General features: G+C 30.3%; 2 protein-coding genes across 5 annotated transcripts in view; both read left to right on the top strand.

Annotated features, from left to right (window-relative positions):
• On the top strand, window positions 1-22,531 carry LOC135961008 (guanylate kinase). 3 transcript variants are annotated; one of them, XM_065512473.1, is made up of 3 exons: window positions 1-85; window positions 153-297; window positions 21,724-22,531. In XM_065512473.1, the coding sequence occupies exon 3, from the start codon at window positions 21,758-21,760 to the stop codon at window positions 22,367-22,369; it is 612 nt and encodes a 203-aa protein (XP_065368545.1). In that variant the 5' UTR covers window positions 1-85; window positions 153-297; window positions 21,724-21,757; the 3' UTR covers window positions 22,370-22,531. The 3 variants fall into 3 exon arrangements, with proteins under 3 accessions (XP_065368545.1, XP_065368535.1, XP_065368526.1); XM_065512463.1 differs by having other exon boundaries at window positions 21,745-22,530; XM_065512454.1 differs by having other exon boundaries at window positions 21,570-22,530.
• Window positions 9,234-22,759, top strand: part of LOC135960996 (dihydropyrimidinase-like) — a 56,666-nt gene continuing 43,140 nt past the window's right edge. For both annotated transcript variants that reach the window (XM_065512441.1, XM_065512434.1), the window contains exon 1: window positions 9,234-9,753. The gene's annotated coding sequence lies outside the window, so the exon portion shown is untranslated. The remainder of the gene's footprint in view (window positions 9,754-22,759) is intronic.

Here is a 22,759-nt window from a genome sequence, read left to right as displayed (position 1 = left end):
CTAACTACTAAACTAACACATTGCGGCGAATGTCAAACATAATAACAACAACAAATTTACTAATTGGATTGGAGTTCTATTAAAGGTACAACTAAATCGACCACCTACCACTTAATCACATCATAGTTGACAATTTTTATTATCAATTCTAGATTCAAGGACAATTTAAGGACCAGGTTGTTAAAGTTTTTAAGTAAATAGAAATTAGCAGAGCACCTGAGCAGTCACCAATTGTTCCGCACTTTGAAATTGGTCAAGTAACCCCCTCCCAACACCGCTACTTTATAACCAAATAAGGTAATACACACTTTTTATACTACAAACAATACTATATTTATTTATGTTTTTATGTTGTATGTACATTATTTACTTAATTGTTTGGTGAATGAAAACTTTTAAAATGCAACAAATTCGTAGTTTGTAAACGACTTAATTTTGAATTTAAATAAAATATGTATGAAGATTTAAATATAATTAGAGATAAAATTGCGATGCGATTACCTCTGGTGGCAAAAAATACGTAATTATATGTACATTAACATTTAATTATATGTATAATCAGTTGAGTTTTTTAAAAAAAAATCCTTTACAATATCGGTGTTAACATTTTTTTTGTTACTATTTATTTCTATCAAGATATTGTAGTCCAAAATAAATAAAAGCTTTATTAAGTTTATATTTATTAAATTTGTATGTTTTATAACTACGATTGCATTATTTGCATCTTTTTTTTTTTACTTCGAAAGGTTTTTTTTGCTATTAAATATTCGAACACAGCTATTATTCAATTTAAATAAAATTTAAAGAGAAGTAAAGTTTAGATTTGCCATTCTTATAAATATATTTTAGCAAAACACTATCGGCTATATGCATAAAAAACCTTATTGTAGATTTAAAACACAATTTTGTTAACGAACACTTTAGCTTTAAAAACCATTTATAAAAGTATTGTATTCATAAAAGTTTGATAAAGGCACAATAACTAAAGTACTGATTTTTGTCTAAGCTGGCAATGCTTCTCATTTATTTGCCCTTTTTTGTTGTTGTTGTTGTTGTAGCAGCATGAACAATTTACAATAATCAATCTGGATGTTCTGGTGGTTCTGCATGTTGTTCAAGTCCAAGAAATTGAGCTACTTCAACAGGATGAGTCCATAAATCCATTGGACTGAGTGAAGTAGGGTTGGCTGAACAGTTAAATATGTGGAGGGTGTCATGAGGACCCTGACCACATGCTGGGCATAAGTTAAGGACGGCACGGTCTATGCGAGACCAAAAGGCATTAAGCCTGTTGCTCCATCCTGATCTAAGTTGTGCCAGAACGACTCTTGTTCCACGCGGCAGAACCTTCTCGGCGTCTGCTATCGGTGGTGGGCGACCTCCAAGTACGACATTCATACGGTATCCTGCTACCGCGGAATTGATAGCAACAACAACAACAACCCCTTTTTTGTTGTTAGTGTTGCTTTCAATTAGGATAAAATATTCGTTAATTTTCATTTTTTCATTAATTGTTTTTAGTAATAATACATTTTTGATGATAACAACTAATTTTTAGATAAAAAAATGTATATCTGATTCTAGTAAATTTATGTTAAGCTAAAATGTATTAATGTACAAACTTTTTTATATAGTTTATTTCAATTATTATTAAAAGTATTCGAATGACGAATATTCTGTGATAAAATAAACATCACTGTTATATAATTGATTTTATTAATTTATTTTTATTGACATTTTGTTAAATTTTAACAAAATTTAATGAATTTCTATGTGGAAACACACAGTTATAATTCCGGAGTGGGTATATATTAGATTGTGTGGACCTTCTTCCACAATGTTTACACATTTTATTACTATATAGCGTTGCAGGTTAAAAGTAAATGACAAAAATGCCAATCAAACTCACTTGTTCACCTCAAGTAGTTCACTGCGGGAGGAATATCAAACAAAATCATATACTATTAATCGCCAGCGGAGTGGAAATTGTGTTTAGCAATTGCAATAGTATCGTCTATTATTCCAAATTTATCTTTAAAATCCTGTTTTTTAAGATAAAAAGTAAAAAGAATTCCTTAAAGAAGTTTTAAAGTAGGGTCGAACCTACTATACAATTTTTACATTTAACAAATGTTTATCAAAGGTATTTAAGCTATTAATCGTTTATGAATACAACTTTATGAAAATTTTCCTATAATTGTTTTATAAACCTTTTGTAAATATTTATGCATATGGCTGTATATATATATTGTCACGTGATAATAATATAAATATTTTTAGTAGGATTTAGAACTTTATTTTCTATATACCTGCGTTAAATGATTGATTATATCGTCACCTTAAATGCAAACGGACGTAACTATACTAAAATTAAAAATTTATCAAACATTTTAGACCCATGCGATCAAAAATTACATCTTTATTTAAGAAATTCAAACGGACGTTTGATTTTATTATTATTGATTGTATAAAGTTAAAAGTGTAGTTACGTCCGTTTGCATTTAAGGTGATGATGTGGAAAGCAAAATATCAAAAATTTTTTTTTGCTGTAAATACAAATAAATAATTAAATCAACGCCAAAATTTGTATGAGTAGCTCTGCCTTTTAAAAACAATAGAATTTTCATGAAAACCATGGTACAATCAGTTACCAGGTACAATTATTAGAGAGAGTTTCCAATGTTCACCAATTAAACGTCAAACTATGTATTTAATCACTTAACTTTTTTTAATTTGTTACCGCGATATTTTTTAAATTTGTTACGTTTTAACTGAAATTATACACACTTATTAAAAAAATATAGTTTTTCTTCAATTGTTAGTAAATTTTTGTAATAAAAATTTAAATTCAATTATTTTTTTTGGCATTTCCTTTTTATATTTTTTAATTTTTTTTGTTTGACGTTATAGGGAATGTAGAATTGAGAACATACTTTAGGTGTGTTCGCGTACTTTCCAGTAACTTTATTTTAGAGAGTAAAAAAAAATTACTCTCAATCTAAAAAAATATAATATGTATTTTATTATAAATCAATTTAAAACGTTTGTTTTTTCTTATTTTACTTCTTTTCTTTGCAAAACTTGTATATTGTATTAATTTTCAACTTTTTAGTTCTGTTTACATTTGCAATCACATGTTTTAAACACAATTTTATGTTGATATTTTTTACTGGAGAAAAAATGTCCAGTAAAAAATATCATGGTCTCTATCTACGAACTGTCACTTTTAACACTCTCTTGCTCTCTCGTTACAAGTTTTTAAAGGTAAACGAACGGAATCCCGTAACTTCCAGTGATAATTTGTACAAATTATTACAAATTATCAAGTACGCGAACACTACTTTTCTAATAATTGTACCTTGCTAATTCTACAATGATGAAAACAAAACCAAATTTTTGATGTTTTGTCTTTTTCCAGGATTTAGAAAATAATGACATTAGTTTTTATGTATGTATTAAATTCCCAATTTATTTATTAGTAAATTCACTGAAATTTATTACTGGAGGTTAAGTTAGTTCCTATGAACATTTGCTTAGACCAGATCATCGGAAAACCTTTTCCCAAAACCCTTTAGAAAAGCTAAAGAGTGAATGAGAATTACAGACACTCAAGCTTTATTTGTAAAAATATTAATGCTTAAACAAAACACCAACAATAAACGGTGATTTTATATCATGAGTGACAAGGGTTTGTAATTTCTACATTTTTCACAAAGTTATAGATAGCGGATTCGATATAGCCATGTCCGTCTGTATGTAGCCCCCAAATAACATGCATACATCAATATATCTGCTATAGCCCGGTTCGGTTGCTATTTAAAATCGAGAAAATCGGCTAACCTCGATTTTTTTTTTACCTATTTTTGACCTATATCTGTATAACTAAGCAATTAATATATACAATATGGATATCATGATAGATATTTCAAAGACCTTTGCAACGGCGTATATAAGGCCATAGTAAGTCGGACCTACAGTCGGTCAAAATCGGGAGAAAATTTTTTTTCACCAATAAATTGAAAAACAAAATTTTTAAATATTAAAAAATTAAAAAAAGAAATTTGAAAAAAAAATATTTACTATAAAACTACATCTTCAAACACATATTTGTTTTCAACTTTTAAAACTTTTAAACTTCTATAAGAGATAAGTCTAAAACTGGGCAAGGTGTGGGTACAATTAATATCATAAAATATACGATGACTGGGATAGAGACAGATCCATTTTAAACGCAGTTATGTACCAATACTATGAGGAAGATATGCCCCTAATTTGAAGATTCCAGCACGACAATGACTCCAAATGATGTATGTGTTTTGAAGTAGCAATAGAAAACCTATGGGAAATTATAGATCGTAAAATACAATCTCAATCCCATAGAAAAGCTATGGGAAATTATAGATCTTAAAATACGGTCTCAAAATTATACCAGAAAGGACGATTTATCAGGGGATGTATAGTATGAAATTTCTGAAACAATGACTGAATCCAATAAGTAATCTCGACCTCCCAGCATCACGTACGGGCAAGCTTTTAAAAGCTTCGTTTTGATGGAGGTCTCTGTAACATCAGTTGCTATTGGTATGTTTATGACTGTGAGATTTCTCTCTTTCTAGATGATCAGGATATATTTGGTTAGGCTCTCCTAATACTACGTCACTTTCTACGATCTACATTGAGTTTCTTATAATGTTCTGTCAAATAAAAAAAATAAGCTAGAGGATGAGGAAAAGTACGCATTAAATTCGACTGTGCAAATGTTAAACCTATTTTTTAAAATTATGCAGATGATAAGGATTGTCAGTCAGCACTGTTGCCAGATAATTTTGGTATAAAATCGTCAAAATTGGACTAAAAAATCGTCAAAATCGGTAATATATTTTTGAAATCGTCAAAAAATCGGAAAACATTAAAATACGTAGTTTTATTTTGCGAAGTTTTAGAAAAAAACTAACAATCCAATAAAGAATTCACATATAAAAATAATTAATGTTATAAAATAGGTGTTATATAAAATACTAGTATTAAATACTAGATTATCATACCGTTATTATTTTCCACATTTTTCATTTACGATCCTTATAAATAGAGTAGTCGATATTTCGATGTTGGTCTGTCTGTTGAAATAAACTTTCCGAAGGCTCTCAATAACTTAGAAACATGAATGGTTCTGGTTCGGTTGCTAATTAAAATCTGGAAGATCGGCTTATAAAAGGCTGAAAGATTTGCAAAAGGCTACGACTTACATATATTGCGAATAATAAGTCATGTACAAAAACAATTTAGCAAACGTTTCGTACGTATACAAATTCGGACCAACAATGTTACAATTTCGGGAAAATCAAGTATCAGGCTTAATTAACATTAATAATTCTTTAGTATAGGTTTATAGAAATCTTTCAAGTAGCTGTTATACACATTGGCGGACGGCTAACATTAAAAATTTCACAAATTTTTTCAAAAATCTTAACAAACATTTTACGTCTTGATTCATTAAATTATTAAAATCATGTAATTTAAGCTCTTTAAATTCGGATTCTGCTTTTATATAAAATCTTCTTTTTTACAAAAACAATTACAGTTCACACAAGTGAATTGACAATTCAAACTGAATAAAAAAAATAATCAGCTGTTTCATCGCAGTCACCTTTCTAAGTGTGCCCTGGTTTATAAGGAGAGTCTTAGGAAAAATTTTTGGAAATCATTTTTTGTGACGAATTGAAAATGTTTGTTTGGTGAAAAAAAAAAATTCAAGTTAAAATTTTTTTTTCCGATTTTGACCCATTGTAGGTCCAACTTCCTATGGTTTTATATACCATAGGTCTTTGAAATATCTATCATTAGATAGGTATCCATATTGTCTATATTAATGACTTAGTAATCCAGATATATGTCAAAATTCGAGGTTGTCCAGGTTTTTCCTCATATCTCAGCCATTTGTGGGCCGATTTTGCTGATTTTAAATAGGAAACTTCTCGAAAGCATGTCTGACAGAGTTATTGACGATTTGGATCCCGAAGATGTCTGGGGTCTTCAGAAAATTGATTTCAAACAGACAGACGGACGTACAGACAGACGGACGGACATGGATTAATCGACTCCGCTATCTATAACGATCCAGAATATATATACTTTATAGGATCGGAAAATTATATTGTAGAAATTACAAACGGAGCGACAAACTTATATGTATATATGTATCACGAAGGTGAAGGGTATAAATAAGTAAAAATCTATATAGACATTCAAAATAATATGATATTTTCAAGGAACGTGTTCATCCTTACATTATGATCTATTATTAAAATAATAATCTACAAAATTTAAGGATATACATTAGGGTGGGCCGATTTTTTTTCACGAAAAATGGTATAGCAGAAACGCATTCTACGGAAAATTCTAAGAAATTTTCCCCGAGAAACCATAGGTCTAAAATCAAATCCTATCTTGCGCATTTCGTCTTTTATTCAATGATATTTCAGTATTTTTTTTAATGTTTTTTTTTTATTGGATAAAAAACGAAATGCGTAAGATAGGATTTGATTTTAGACCTATGGTTTCTTGAGGAAACTTTCAAAGAATTTTCCGTAGATTGCGTTTCTGCTATAAGATTCTTTTACTTTTTGATCGTCCATACAATTCGATCCAGCCTAATATACATTTTAAAATATATGTACTTTTTAAAATATATGTACTTTTGTTATATTTTGGAAAAGGGTTTTTGGTGATATTGGATAAAATTGGATAAAACTGCCATTAACACAATATTAAACGCAGTTTGTTTTGAAAATGTAATAACCGGCAAAAGCCGTCATAACAAATAATGGCCAACAGAAACTACAAACTACAAAGTTGGCTAAAAGCTAAATGTATTTTAAGAATAATTAAAATAGGCGATGAACTTAAAACACTACTAACTACTAATGAGCAACTAGAAAGAAAACTTTTTTTTTTGCTACCGCAAAATAATCACTGTAATGCCAGACAATAAAAAGTTTCTAAACCACTGTAGAACATTTGAATCCTCGTGAAGATGGTGGTTACGCATGTCCTGTATGACAAGTCTCAGGTGAGCTGAAGTTTGGATGATCACTCAAATGACATCCCAGAAGGTACTTTTGTTTCGACATAACGTTGTGCATCCTGACCGGTAGAATATGTGTTAAAGATTGGTGACATATTTAAACAAATGAGGGCCCTACATTTTGTATAAGACTAAGTTTATAAAAATCGGACAACTCTTACAAAGATATGCTTACAAATGTATTTGAAGTTTTTTGATTATTCTTCAATATATTAGAAAATGTTTATCTCGAGATCCCCTCATGGTCCCACTCTGAATTTTGTATGGTTTATAGCTGAGAAAAAAAACTTTTGAAAATGGAAAGTATCTTTTTTGAGATATCCTTTGTTCAAACAATTTTTTGAGTCAATATCATGTGTTCTAAAGAAAAGTATTTTTAGGAAAATATATTGAAACTACATAAGCATTACTATGAGACCAATATTGTAAAAAATGGATAAGCGGTTAAAAAGTTATATGCCGTTGAAATTGAATTTACACCATTTTTATACCCTTCGTGAGAAGTTTGTCATTCCGTTTGTAATTTCCACAATATAATTTTCCGACCCTAAAAGTATATATATTTTGGTTCCTTATAGATAGCGGAGTCGATTAAATCAACTTTCCGAAGCTCCCAAATAACTTACATACGCGATTCATACATCAATTTCTCCGGAATTCTTCCGGCTCGGTTGCTATTTAAAATCGAGAAAATCGGTCCACAAATGGCTGAGATATAAGGAAAACCTCGATTTTTTACCAATTTTTGACCTAAGTCATTAATATAGACAATATGGATATCTAATGATAAACATTTCAAAGACCTTTGCAACGACGTATATAAGGCTATATACATATAGTAAGTTAGACCTACAATGGGTCAAAATCGGAAAAAAATATTTTTTAACCAGAGTTTTTTTTCGCTAAATATTAAAAAAAAATTCAAAATTTAAAAAAAAATATTAAAAAATTTCAAAAAAACAATTCGAAAAATTTTATTTCCAAAAAATGCAAAAAAACAACTATGGAAAAAAATAAATTTTGTTTACCTAAAAATATTTAAAATTTTTATTTTTCGGCACAGCCGAATATAGCTCTCTTACTTGTTTTTTTTTTTATAAAATTTGAGTTTAGTATCTCGATAAAAGACAAGCAAAGACAAATTTTGTATGATCATAACCCTAGGTTAGGCGCGGATCCACGTCAACCATTTGGGGGGAGGGTAAAGATAAAAATTTGTTCTACATTTTTCTTTTTATTCCTTTTTTATATGAAAACTTTTCGGTTTTGCGGGGGGGGGGGGTAATTTCCTATTTCATCCCATCTTGATCCGCGCCTGCCCTAGGTATCCACGTAGCAAATTTTATTGCAAAAACGTAGGCAGAACAACAGCACAGTGATTGCTAATTGATTTAGGTGGCGAAAACGTTCGTAACATTAAACACACCAAATCATATAAAGAAGAAATTTTACATTAATGACAACTGAACTGACGACAGCATATTGCTTAGCAATAATTGCTCAAGCATTGAGTAGAGCAATCGTTGCTCAATTGATTGCTACATATGGCAATTGCGGTCTACACATCGCAAATTTAATGGACGCAAACAAACTTGACAATTGCGGCAATGAATATTGCTACGTGAAGACCTAGGGTAAAGAACCTGTGTACTAATTTTTTAAAAATGTTGGAACGGGTAAGTTCTGATGCCTTGTCGAATGATTTTATTTCTCTTTATTGTGTTTTATTGTAGAATTTTTTGTACTACAGTTGTTGTCTCAACAACGAATTTGCTTTTAAATACAATTTATGCAATCGATTGTTAATACTTAACAAAAGTTGTACACAAAATAATTTATACTTGACCCATTATTGTTATCTGAAAGTTGAAGCACAATTTTATCATTACAAACAAAATAAGTAAAGAGCATTTTCTTCACATTAAAAACTGTTTAAGTGGTCACCCTAACAACCACTTTAAACACATTTCAAAACTGGCAATGCTGCAAATTGCAGTTACAAAGAGAAAATTCAATAAGAGAAATTCACTCGCTGTGAAAAGAAAGAGCGTAGAATTCTTATGGGGATTTTCATTAGAGCCAAACAAATGTTGTAGATACTTTTTTTATACGTTTCACTGAAGCGCATCCAAAAGATATTTTTTTTATTACATTTAAAACACAATATTCAGAGTGTGTGAATTTTCTTTTCTTGCCACCTTTGGTGAGTGTGACAGCAAAAGCTTAAAAACAGTCTAGTGTCGGACGCGGTTGTGTATAGTACGTTTATTTCAGCTGTTTAACGCAATATCTTCAAAGTTTATTAACCGAAACCAATAAGAAACAGAAGGGTGAAATAACAAAATTATATTTAAATCTAGTGAACTGCAAAAAAAAGAATATAACAAAATTTAAAAAAGAAAAGAAAGAAAATCACAAAATTTCTTTTTATCTTTCAAATCTGTGTTATAACGAAGGGTGAAAAAAAGCTTGTGTGGGGAAAAATACTACAATTGTTGTATCTATTGGATTTTTCATTTATAGCAAACATAAAAAAGAAGAGAATTTCTAAAAGAAAATAATAAAAGATTTTATTAATATTGAAAGAAAATTATTCAAAACACGTTGAGCTTAAGAATCAATAAATATTGAATTCAGTTTACATATATTAACAACAATTGTGCAAAAAGGTATGTTGGTTTGATTTAAATTGATTTTAATTTTGGCTATTTTTACCTTATGTATCTATGTATCTATGTAGTCATAGATATTTCAAATAATTTATACTTAAGGGGATTGAAAATGTATGTAGTTGTACAATGTACATACATACATAATTTTGTTTTGAACATTTTTCAGATTATGGATTTTCCGGTACTTTGTTGGTTAATTTTCGTACCGACATTACCACGCCTTTTATGTATGGTGCGATATTTAGTTATTTAGTACCTCGATTCGTTTGAAATATTTGTCTATATCTATTTGTATGTGAGTGTGATTGTATTTGTATGTATACTTGCATTTGCCGATTAAGGCTATAACATTACCGTTATTTTTCTGTTTGGTTTTGAAACTCACAAGCCACATACTTGAAGTACGAAAACCCACAATCCTTATATGGCTGGTAATTAAATCATTAGCAAGTTGAGCTTATTTTGTTTGCAGCAGCGATATTTATAGACGACTTTAGAGACATATGGGCAATTCCACGATAATCGCTACCACGATTGAAAACACAAAGACCCTTGAAACTTTTTTTCAAGATGATTTGAGTAGAAGAAAATAATAAAATGTTACTATGTGAAAGTATTTAGATCATATTACAACATTTTAAAGACAAAAACAATAGTTTAAACTGATTATATTTAATTTCTTAATGTTTTAGGCTAAAATTGCGGTGAAAACTAGGCTCCCAATTAGCTTGTAGTATGAAATGAATTTGACTCTGATTCATTTGCTATTGTCAAATTGTTTATTGAAACCGAATGTATATTTTCTATTAATTTTTTTAGTTTTTGTATACATATATTTACAGAATATATGTATGTATATTGTTTTATTATAAGAGACAAATCTGTCACGTACGGTATGTCACATACGATATTAAATTTTATTTATTAAAAGATCATCCAAAGATTGTTTTTATTTAAAAATGACGGATTGTATATAGGAAAAATATTTCGTTTAGTGTAAGAAATTAAAAGAAAACGATCTCACGATTCGCAAATTTTCGCATATTTCTACATGTACCTCAAAATGAGTTCCGTTTTATTTCACGTACGATATACCCTTATTTCGCTCAATATTTTGGACAACAGTGTTTTGTAAGAACTTTTTATTATTTTAAAATTCTGAATGGAACTTTATTTTTCAGATACTCTTATTTTTGCAAAATCTATTCCACTCTATAGGCGTACAAATGTCACGTACAATAATATGGAATTGCCCATATTTGTTTGTGGCTTATGTGAACTGGGCTCAAATGCCTTCTCCTATATTGCCGTACCGTACGGTACTTGCTTTAGCTGCCTTTAAATCTATGGCAACAAATTTTCCTTTTGGTATTTTGTTTCGTTACGATTTTTTTTTCTTAAGTGGTTGATGTTTTTTTCTTTCTTCTTTATATATTTTTTTGGGTTGTGTTGCTTTGTTCACCAGGCAGCAGCACCACATATCGATTTTCCTGCTGCTGGGTGTTCAGTATTAAAGGCAATATTGTGCGTTTTCATACGTATGACAAACACATTTTTCATTTCAAAATATTCAGTTATTCATTAGTTGTAACTGCATACATATATGCCATATTTTATTTGGTTTATTTAATTAGTTTTCATTTGTTTTATCTCATAAATATGTCTCGCATTACAGTGATGATTATTTTGTGGCAACATTGAAAAAAAGAAAGTTTTCTTTGTAGTTGCTCATTCGTTGTAGTCTTTTAAGTTCATTACCAAAACGCCTATTTTAATTAGTCTTAAAATACATTAGTTTTGTAGTTTGTGTGAGCCTTTTCTTTTGGCCATTATTTGTTATGACGGCTTTTGCCGGTTTATTACAACATTTTCAAAACAAACTGAAAAACAACTGCGTTGTTATACAAATAAATTGTTGGTTATTAATGTGTTTGTTGTCTATCTATCTGTAGTTGTGTTAATGCCAGCTGTTTAAATGTATGGAATCATTGTGGAAAGGAAATTAGGTTTAAGTTGAAACAAAAATGGGTAAATTTGCTGTATCGTGATCGGGATGTATTGATCATGACTCCATTTACATGGAAAAAAAGAAAATTGTTATTGTTTTACAGTATTTAATCTAGTATTCTGCATTGATCCAAAGACTTGAGCTACTTCAACTGGATTAATCCATTGGACGTAGTGGAGTTGGGTTGATGAGACAGTTAACTAGGACGGGTGTCATAGTTAAGAGAAAATGCATAAGGGATGAATCGATTCAGAAAGGACCAGGTTTTAAGCCTGTTACTCCTTCCTGGTCTCAGTTGATCCTGATCGTTTCTTGTCCTAGACTTACGTACGTCATTCATATGTCATGAATATGTATGAATGTCGTTAAAAGTGGTCAAGTACGAAATGTTATCAAATTCTTTCGAGCCATATACGATCCCTTTGATCGCTCATGAAACCGAGCAGCCGTAAGAGTAGAGCATTCAAAGGCTGTATATCATGCACATGCCTTTGAATGCTCTACTCTTACGACTGCTCGGTTTCATGAGCGATCAAAGGGATCGTGTATGGCTCGAAAGAAAAAATATGATAACTTAACCATTCCGTTAATGAATTCATTATGAATTAATTCATGGGCTTAATTCCTTTGTACTTCAAATGTAATGAATTCATTCCTTTGAAAATTCAGTCTTTATAGAATTAATTCTTTATTGAATCACTCAAATAGTCTTTTATTCGAATTTATTACAAATTAAAAATTTAATGACAAATTAACTATGCAACTGATAACCCGGAATAGAAGGGATATATCAAGGTTTCTGGCAGAATTAACGGGGCACTGGACGTTAGGTAAGCATTCGAATCGCCTGGGACTCTCTTTTAACGACAATTGTCGTAGCTGTAAGGATAAGGAAAAAGAGGAAACGATTTTCCACCTTCTCTTCGAATGCCCAGTTCTGAGTGTGAAGAGGCATAAATTCATGGGCAACTACATATTGAGGTGAGTTCTAAACTAAATGACCTAGTGAGATATCTCACGACATTACATCTGACGTTTAGTGTGGTTTTGTCAAAACGGGGTCCCTTCGACTCTACTTGATCGCACGCAGTGAACTACCACGTAAACCAACCATACAGTGTTCTATCATGCTTCTGTAAGCTCTTCTTTTACGGCAGCTGCATTTCACGAGCAGCGATCAAAATGATCGTGGACATAGATATGTATCAATGGCTCGAAATAATAAATATTGTTACGTTTTAACCTTTTCAAAACGTTTGGTTTATTTCCTTTAAATAAACCGGATACTTTTGATTGCAAATAAAAGCCGTTTAGTAGTTTAAAAAATTGTTAAAATGTACAAAAACAGAATTAAATAGTCACTCAGTGTTTTTTTATACACGTTTATAAATTCGCAGAAATAAAGACAAACTTTATAATGTACACGAATTTACTTGAAAAACACAACACACTTTAAGGCACTCAGTTGATGTTTATTTGAAAAGCGTCTCTGATAAACTCGACTGCAACCTCTGCCACTATTTATAACACTGCCATCTGCACTCTAGATTGCTCTTTAACTGTCAAAGTTCGAATATTCTAGATCTTACTAATACATACGCCATCTGTGGTGTACTTTCTACAATGTTCTTTAACTGAATATTCGAATACAGCGTTGCCAACTTACGATCAAATCAACTGAAAGCTTTTATTTAATAATGCCCACAGATATGTTACAGTTTGCTATTACAGCACTGTTATTTGAAAGCATTATGCTACTTTTAAATCAGCCCTTAAAATCGTTATATTTGAATTCAAGTACAATTTCGTAACAATATGATCTCTTAACTATTCAGTTAATGAATACATTATGAATTAATTCATTGGCTTAATTCCTTTGTACTTCAAATGTAATGAATTCATTCCTTTGAAAATTCAGTCTTTATAGAATTAATTCTTTATTGAATCATTCAAATTTTCTTTTATTCAAATCCATTACAAATTAGCTTTAAAATTCGATTGAATGATTAAATTTGTCTTCAATTCAAATCTATTACAAAAAGTTTTTAGAAAATTTTTTCAATTCATTTTGTAAATGATTAAATGCAAAACAAAAACAAAATTTAAAGAAGAAAAAATATTTTAATTCAATTTGTATTAGATTTGAATTAACAAAAATTTAATAATTCAAAGATTGAATGAATTCTTTTATGAATTAATTTAACGATGAAATAATTATATTTAAATAAAAGCCTTTGAATGAAGCTAAAGAACTAGATATTGGAAATGGATTTATGGAATGAATGGCTGACATTTAAGTCATGTCGAAGTTTGGATGACTCCACTGATGACATTCGAGAAGGAACTGTTGTATGAACATTACGCTGTATTACCTGACTGGTAAAACATTTGATACCTCGTTTAGATGGTATTTGGGAATGTCATATCTGGGGGGAGTCATCACAGGGAGTGACATCACAGAAGGAACTTTTATTTAAATATGACGTGTTCTTTGTCCGATAAAACATTTGTTACCTCATGAAGATGGTGTTTTATGGTTATTTCATTGAAGCATTTTAATAAAAAACAGTTGTCGATGTTGACTGATTAAATCAAATTTGAAATTTCTAAAAATTATGTCTTCTAATATTATCCGATTTTGTCTGCTAATTTTATCCCCCATTCGAATCATTCCCAGATTTAAACATTGGCCGGTTTATAACTATTATAAGAAATACGAATTTGTGCTTACAAGGAGGCATCTAGAGATTCTTCCGGATCCGCGACAGCACCTCGAGGTGCGAATAGCAGCGCGTTTTGTAAAGCCCTTGTTAATCACAGGACGAGTAAGAGTAAATCGTTTACTTTGCCAGGGCTTTAAATATGTTTGTACATTTGGACTGAATGATGTTTAGAATTTAAAATTTTCTCAAAACTTGTAGTACTGATGTCTAGAACTCGACTTTCGAAATCAACATGAATATAGGGACCAAGAACATCTGAAAGTTTGACTTTCTATGGCCTCTTCAACTTTAGTTGAAGTTTTTGTGACTTTAAAGTTATTAAGGTTTGGAACAAAACTTTGTTTTGCCATGTTTCTCTTTCTTGATGTCCAATAAAAAGACGTCTAAAAACCCATGGCCACATAAATATCCTTTAATTCGTATTCATAGTTGTCATTCTATTGAAAAACATCAAACTTTAGAGTTCATCAGGAATATAAGTCAAACAAATGTAGTTTTTATTTATTTATAGTTTCTACGGATAACTATTATCTCACCCAAATTTGAAGTCTTAATGAAGATTATTCTAAAATCTTTAAATAGAATTTAATAGTTTGAAAGTTTTCGAAAAACATATCAGCCATATGTGATTTATCTGTCATGAAAACAGTGTCAAAAGGTCAAGACAGGTTAAGCGGTCCAAAGACCGTTTTTCTCACAAGGCCTTTGCTAGTTGAAGTCCTCTGTTAGATTTAATTCGATTAATGATAATGTGGCATATGATGGCTAGAGATTGTAGTGATGATCGGTAACATTAGGGTTTTGTAATGTACGATTTTCCCTGGCTCGCATTTTTCCCAGGTTTAAACATACATAGTTTAAGTTTTTTCTTTCACCTTGTCACACTTTTTCAGAGCTCAATAGAATCTCGAATAAAAAGCCCATTGGTAAGGATCGAATATGGAGGCAAGTCTGTCCACATACTGTTTGATGATCTACCAACTTAATTGAGTTTCTGGTAATATGTTTTCTTCAAAATAAACAATAAGTAATTTTAGTGACTATATAGAATAATATTTCTATTATATTTCTTCAAATTTATCTGCAGTTAAATATAATTCTGAATAAATATAATTCTGAAGAATTTATTCTTTTTCATTTCTGTTGGTATACAATCGATATTTTCAGAAGTATAACAAAGTATATAAATTTCATTTAGCTAGACTTGATGTCTCAGCATTTTGTGCGTGTTTGTATTTAACTCAATTATATTTTTGCCAGCTGTGTATATACATTTATACTCATAAATAAATTAATAAATATTTAAATAAGTTGTATTATTATCTTTTTACTTAATTTGAATATTACAGGATGAGGAGCCAGCTCGAGTATTTAAATCTGTTGCATTTACATACAAATTTCGCTAATACAGCGCCCGAAAAAATCTAAGCATACAAAATATCTAAAATAGAGGTTTTTGTTAAAAAAGGTCTTATTTAAAAAAAAAAAAATTTCATCTGACGGTGATCGAATAATGTGATCATCTTAAATCATTTGAAGTTCTCTTTATGCCAACCACTGATTCAAAGCAACATTTGGGGAGGGGGATGTAAATAAAGTAAAATGTATTTTACAGTTTTTTTTTCCATTTTTTATTAAAACTTTTCGGTTTTGTGGGGGGTGTATTTCCTATTTCACCCCCTGGGTCTCACTATTAGTGCAATAAATGTTACTCGTATTGTGCCATTAAATTTATTAATTGGTTTAATCATAACAATATAGATAAATAAATAACTAAATACATTACATACACACAGTAATTATTGTTTTTAAACAAAGCTCTTTTCATTCTTGGTATAGTTTTTTTTTCGGAACTTTGAAGTTTTTTTTCTTTACTTAATTAAGGGCAAATGAAAACTTTTACTATTCTTATAATTTAGTGGTGAAGTGAACTTTGACTTGTCTAAAGCGATAGATAACAAGCATTAATTATATATAATTTATCTTTTTTTTGTTTCCATAATTTAGATAAATTTCTCTGTTTGTTTTTGTTTGTGAAAATTTCTAAAAATATTTTCATTTTCATGAGATTTTTCAGACTTTTCAGTGGGTTTTGTGTTTAACAATTAAACATTGTTACCACGTTCTAGTTTTTGCTTAATAAATAATTTGTATATAAAAATAAAATATGCAGACATGTCATAGTATTTCATTTTGTTATAGCAAACAATTTAAATTCATATTTTAATCTTAAAGAAAACAGAAATATTTTTTTTTTTAGGAATTAGTTTAGTTAAGTTACAAGTTCAAATTAATCAACCTTATGGTGATAGAGAGAAAACTAAAAATTGGGATTTTAATTTACTTTGGGGTTCCAAAGAAGGGGTTAAAAGTTACCTAAATTTAAAATATGTTAAACGTCAAAATTCACAGTCAGTTTATTTTGAATATAATAGCCATGTCTCTAGCTTAGTAGAATTCTAAATGTTTAATTTTGGCACTACTTACTATGTATATACAATTTTGTATAATCATGAAATACATAACCATTTATGGTTTTATATTTGGGGTATTCACACGGTCTGCTATTAGTCATATTATAATATATTATAATAGTTGTTGTTGTGTTTTAAACAAAAAAAATATTATTTTATGACAAAACAATAAACAAGTTCAAACAAAAATTTGATTAAACTATCATAATATATTAGGACATTATGACAATATGACCAAATAGTAGACCGTGTGAATACCCCAATTGTATTTTATATATACACAATTATAATTACAATTATGTACATACATATGTATATTACTGCAGTGCCATAAAGTGGTGGGTTACCAAAAATAATCAGAAAAAGCCATTTACATAATTTTACAGCTTTATGAAAAAAATATAACAATATAATGGGGTAATAAAACTCCAAATCTGTATGTGTAATTTTGACAATTTTATGACACTTCCAAAAATGACATGTCGTTTGTCAAAACAATTTAATATAGTGTTGTCAAACAATTTTAATTTCTTACTCTCACTTTTGTTAATATTTCCATTGTTTTTTTTTTATTTTATTTTCTAACAAAAATGTTACGCACACCCAGGGCGAATTTAACAAGGTAATAGCTGTGGCAAATTCAAGTAAATACAGGCGAATTCATTAATTTTTAATATATGAAGTTTGACATAACTAATGTCCGATCACTTGGCTGAGTCCATTCTACATACATACATATATTTTGACTCATTTAACCCAAATTTAAAGCTAAAATCACTAACTAATAGCAGTTAGCTGTTATTTTTATACCCTTCACCTTCGTGAGAAGGGTGTATATAAGTTTGTCATTCCGTTTGTAATTTCTACATTTTTCATTTCCGACCCTATAAAGTATATATATTCTGGATCCTTATAGATAGCGGAGTCGATTATGCCATGTCTGTCTGTCTGTCTGTTGAAATCAATTTTCTAAAGACTCCAGATATCTTCGGGATCCAAATCTTCAATAATTCTGTCAGACATGCTTTCGAGAAGTTTGCTATATAAAATCAGCAAAATCGGTCCATAAATAACGGAGATATGAGCAAAAAACCGGGACAACCTCGATTTTTGACCTATTTTTGATCTATATCTGGATTACTAAGTCATTAATATAGACAATATGGATATCTAATGATAGATATTTCAAAGTCCATTGCAACGATGTAGATAAGGCTAAAGTTAGTTGGACCTACAATTGGTCAAAATCGGGAAAAATATTTTTTTTCCAAAAAAAAAAAAATTAAAAGCTAATAAAAACATTTTTTTAAAAAAATTTTTTAAACAAATTTTTTAAAAAAATTTGGAAAAAACAATTTAAAAAAAAAATTTGAAAAACAATTAAGTTTTGTTTACCTAAAAATATTTAAAAAAAATTTATTTTAAAGTATAATTTGGTGAAGGGTATATAAGATTCGGCACAGCCGAATATAGCTCTCTTACTTGTTTTCATTATAAGATGAAGAATATGACTTCAACGAACCCTGAATATATTTACTTTTTATATACATACATATAACTATAGTTACTGCTTCCATTTTAATTGAATTCAAACAAATACTAAAATTTACCATATCCAATGCTCTTAATTTGAAAAAAAATTCGTCATGTTTTTCTAATAAAATGAGTCAGCAGTGTGCAGATTAAGATTTTGCGCAATTTAACCGAATTGCCTAATATCAAGGTGAGTGGGTTTATGCTCAATCTCAGATATTTATGGAACGAACGTATATCTTATATATTGATTTGACAAGATTTGGGGCCGTTTGAAAGTGGATTTAAAGTGATATCGAACAAAAAATTCTGGATTATTTCAAATTTGTAGCTTTTATTTTGAAACATTTGTACAATATAAATTTATTCAAAATATGTATTGGACATTGTTAGCTATGACCTTTTCTCATCTTTCTGGCAACATATGGATTCCAAGCCAAAATAACTGCTCATCTTTTGAGGCCAAGAACGAATGAAGCGAATATCGGATACTCTGTTCCAAACAGAAGTGTATCCCAGAGAAAGCGTTCTTCTTCGATCGAAACAAATAGTAGTCTGACGGAGTAAGGTAGGGAGGTGAGGCGAATCTTCCAAACCACTTAATTCTAAATACTTATTACGGTTTCATGTCTGGCCTCATATTCTGGGAATTGTCGGCTAATGCTCGCTTCAAACGAATCAGTTGCGTTCGGTACAGGTTCCCTGTGATGGTCTGGCCAGATTTCAGTAGCTCATAATAGATAGAACCCATTTGCTTCTACCAAATACAGATAACTACCCTAGCGCCATGGATATTTGGTTTTGGTGTCGATTCGTCTGGTTGGCCGGGCTTTGATCTCTTACGCTTCGGTTTATCGTAATGGATCCATTTTTCAACGCAAATAATGATTCGGTGCAAAAGTTATTTTCTTTTATAGCGTTCAAGCATCATTTCGAACATGCAAAATCGTCTTTCAAACACTGCTGCTAGCAAACGTTTTGAAATTGATGTTTGAGTAGCTCCCAATGATTTTGCAAGTTCTTGTTGAGTTTTACAACAATATATATGGAGTAATGTCTCCAATTCATGGTCTTCAAATTTGTTTGGCTGGCCTGGGCGATCTCTGTCTTCCCTGCCAAAATTACCACTTCTGAACCGCAAAAACCATTTCTAGCACGTTGAAACCGATGTAGAACATTCACCATAAGCTTTGGTGAGCAATTGTAGTGCTTCAGTGGCAATTTTTTTTTCAAATTAATGAAGTAAAGCAAAACTTCCCGTTCCATTTATAGACCGATTTTGCTGATTACACTGTGCTGACAATTTTTTGTCTATCAAGCGGGGCACTCGGTGTGTTAACTTAATTCGAGTACGCTGAATCCAGTGGTGCTAACGCTTTTTTAGGTTAGCTCTTGTTTTTGGGATATACCGTTATTTCAAAAATGTAGGAGGTTGCACAACATATATTCGCGTAATTTAAAAACGGTTTAGCTTATTGAATAAACTAAAAACCGAAAGCGGGTGCTCCGCTTGACAGTTCTCGAACGCATATCTCATATATTGATAAAACATATGAGAATTTGGGTGTTCCATGTCATAAACAAAGTTCCGAAAGAATTAATTCTTAACTCAATTTTCAAAATCACATTAAATTTTATCTCTTTACCATTCCATTTAAGAATTCATAGGTTCAATTCCTTATTAGTCCCAAGGTATTGATTTCATTCCTTTGTGAATACATTCTTTATAGAACTAATTCCCTAGTGATTCTATAAATGATAAAATTTTTCTTCAATTCATATCTATTACAAATTTCAAGAGAAGCCAAGGTTTGTGAGTCTTCTAAAAGGCAGATGTAAGCATTGTCTATAAGTATTTGGTATTATAGAAAACCTTAAGACTATTTTAAATATAAAAATTTATACTATCAATTTTCAGAATAACATTTAATTAAAAACCTGAAATTTCATGATTTTGTGATTTTGATGTTTCAAAAATTCAGTTTTTCCATAAAAGAGTCAGCTCTGACCTTTCTAAAATAATATTTTTTTTATAATCGTGACTTTGCCTTTTTGGAAATTTTGTAGATCAATCTGAAATTTTTCTTTAAAATTAAAGGACCTATTCCCTTAACCCTCTAACCGGCCAATTTTATTTTGAGGTAAAAAAATATACCAGGTTATTGTTTGAATAAAAAAAAAATAAGTTGGAATAAAATAAAATCAAATGATAAGTGCACGTTCATATTTATCACAATAAGTAAATTGTTTGTCTTTTTCACATATTTACCGTTATAACGGGAGAAATAAGCAAATGAAGCAGCATTAAATATATTTAACATACCCCGCCTAAAGGCAGCCTTGCCGGTTAGAGGGTTAAACATTTCTTTCACAAACATATATAAAATATATACAAGCCGGACGATATTCTTTTCTTAAGGTAAATATTACGAAAACCTTTTTGTAAAAAAAACTCAAAAAATTCTCTATTATTTTATTGTTTATTAAAATTAAAAATCTGTTATTTATAATTTTTCTTAACAAACAAATTTGTTGCATTTTAAAAGATATATTTTTTGTTTTCAATTTTCATAGCTTCATTATTTGCTTTCATTTCATTATTTATTGGCTTTTATGCTTCATCACTTGCTAATATTTTCGTTAAAAACTAGTGCTGGTAAACTACTGAGTAATGGGTATTAAGTAACTACAATGATTAAAGAATTACTAATCGTTTGTTTATAAACAACAATTTCTGGCGATTTGTGCCTACTCTTACATTTGATCAGATTTTTAATAAAACATTCGATTAGTAAATCGTAACTCAATTTACCAGGGGCCGAATTATCACATTAGATATCGAGTAAAAAAAAATCGAACGTAATTTTCTTATTTCAGATTACGGTATTCGATATCGAGCATGAAATTTAGTACATTTTGTTATAATTACGATATCGAAATTATATTTCGATACGATAGTTCATTCGATCATGAATGCGTTAATTCGGCCCCAGCACTATTTACACCTTTACACGTTTATGCAGCACTACAACTAGAACCCTGTTCTGTTCTTTTGTCTTTTCTCTCTTTTTCTAGTCCATAGTTGCACCATTAATACTTGCAACTCTAACCGCAACAACAATCTAGCAACACAACAATCATTAACCCCCTAAAATCTCAAATAATCTCACTTAAATTCACCTCTCTTTCCAAGCAGCAACGTTGCATAACCACTTTTAATAATGATTAGCGTTCTTTTTATTGCCAATAGACTATTTAGCAGTATGGCTAAACGAGGACCCAGACCGGTAGTTGTATGTGGACCTTCGGGTTCTGGTAAAAGTACTCTGCTGAATAGGCTATTCGCTGAATATCCCAATACCTTTGGCTTCAGTGTATCGCACACAACGCGTAAACCCCGGGCCGGCGAAGAGGATGGTGTTCACTATAATTTCGTGAGTCACGAGGAAATGGAACAGGCCGTTGCCAATGGTGAATTTATAGAGTCGGCTACGTTTAGTGGCAACATGTATGGCACTAGCAAGGAGGCAGTGCGTAAGGTACAAAATGCCGGCAAAGTTTGTATTTTGGATATTGAGCCTCAAGGTGTGGAGCAGGTAAAGAAGACCGATTTAAATCCTATTTTAATCTACAATAACCCACCTTCTGTGGAGGCCTTGGAGCAACGTTTGCGCAAACGTAACACCGAAACCGAGGAAACTTTGAAGAAACGTTTAGATGCTGCTGCCTCTGAAATTGCCTATGGTCTGACACCTGGTAATTTCCAGAAAATTATCCATAACATTGACATTGATCAGTCCTATGAGGAGTTCCGCGAATTTATTGTGGCTGAATTGAAGGCTCAAGAAGCTGCTGGCATTACCATAGCTTGGTAATGATAGAAACCTGTATACATACAAGGGAACTCCAATGCATTTTCGTTCCGGTATTTTAAGTTTAAAGGAATATAACTATAGTCAAATCATCATTGTTGGTGGCAACGTTTTTTAGTTTATATTCAATAACTATTTATTTCATGATTTTTTTTTTTTTGATTTTTTAAATAAAAATTAATTTATTTGTTTAAAGTAATTGGAGTTTGTTTTTATTTTTATTTAAATGTGTGTATTATATGATCGATATGGTCCAAATAAGCTTAAGATTGAAGTTAGAATTTCCAAAAGTTTTACTAAATATATTAAAGAAATATATTGTAATATTTGTACCTTGATGAAATCAGAAGTCCAACAAAGATTTCGGTTTCTAGTGTAATTTTTGATGTGTTA

This window comes from Calliphora vicina, chromosome 1, assembly GCF_958450345.1.
Source record: "Calliphora vicina chromosome 1, idCalVici1.1, whole genome shotgun sequence".
Classification (NCBI taxonomy): Eukaryota; Metazoa; Arthropoda; class Insecta; order Diptera; family Calliphoridae; genus Calliphora; species Calliphora vicina.
Note: the sequence above shows the minus strand (reverse complement) of the source record. Positions and strands in the feature narration are given on the sequence as shown.

Bases quoted from the DNA above. Each gene is read 5' to 3' on its own strand.
- LOC135961008 (XM_065512454.1), top strand. From the start codon at position 21,716: ATGATTAGCGTTCTTTTTATTGCCAATAGACTATTTAGCAGTATGGCT.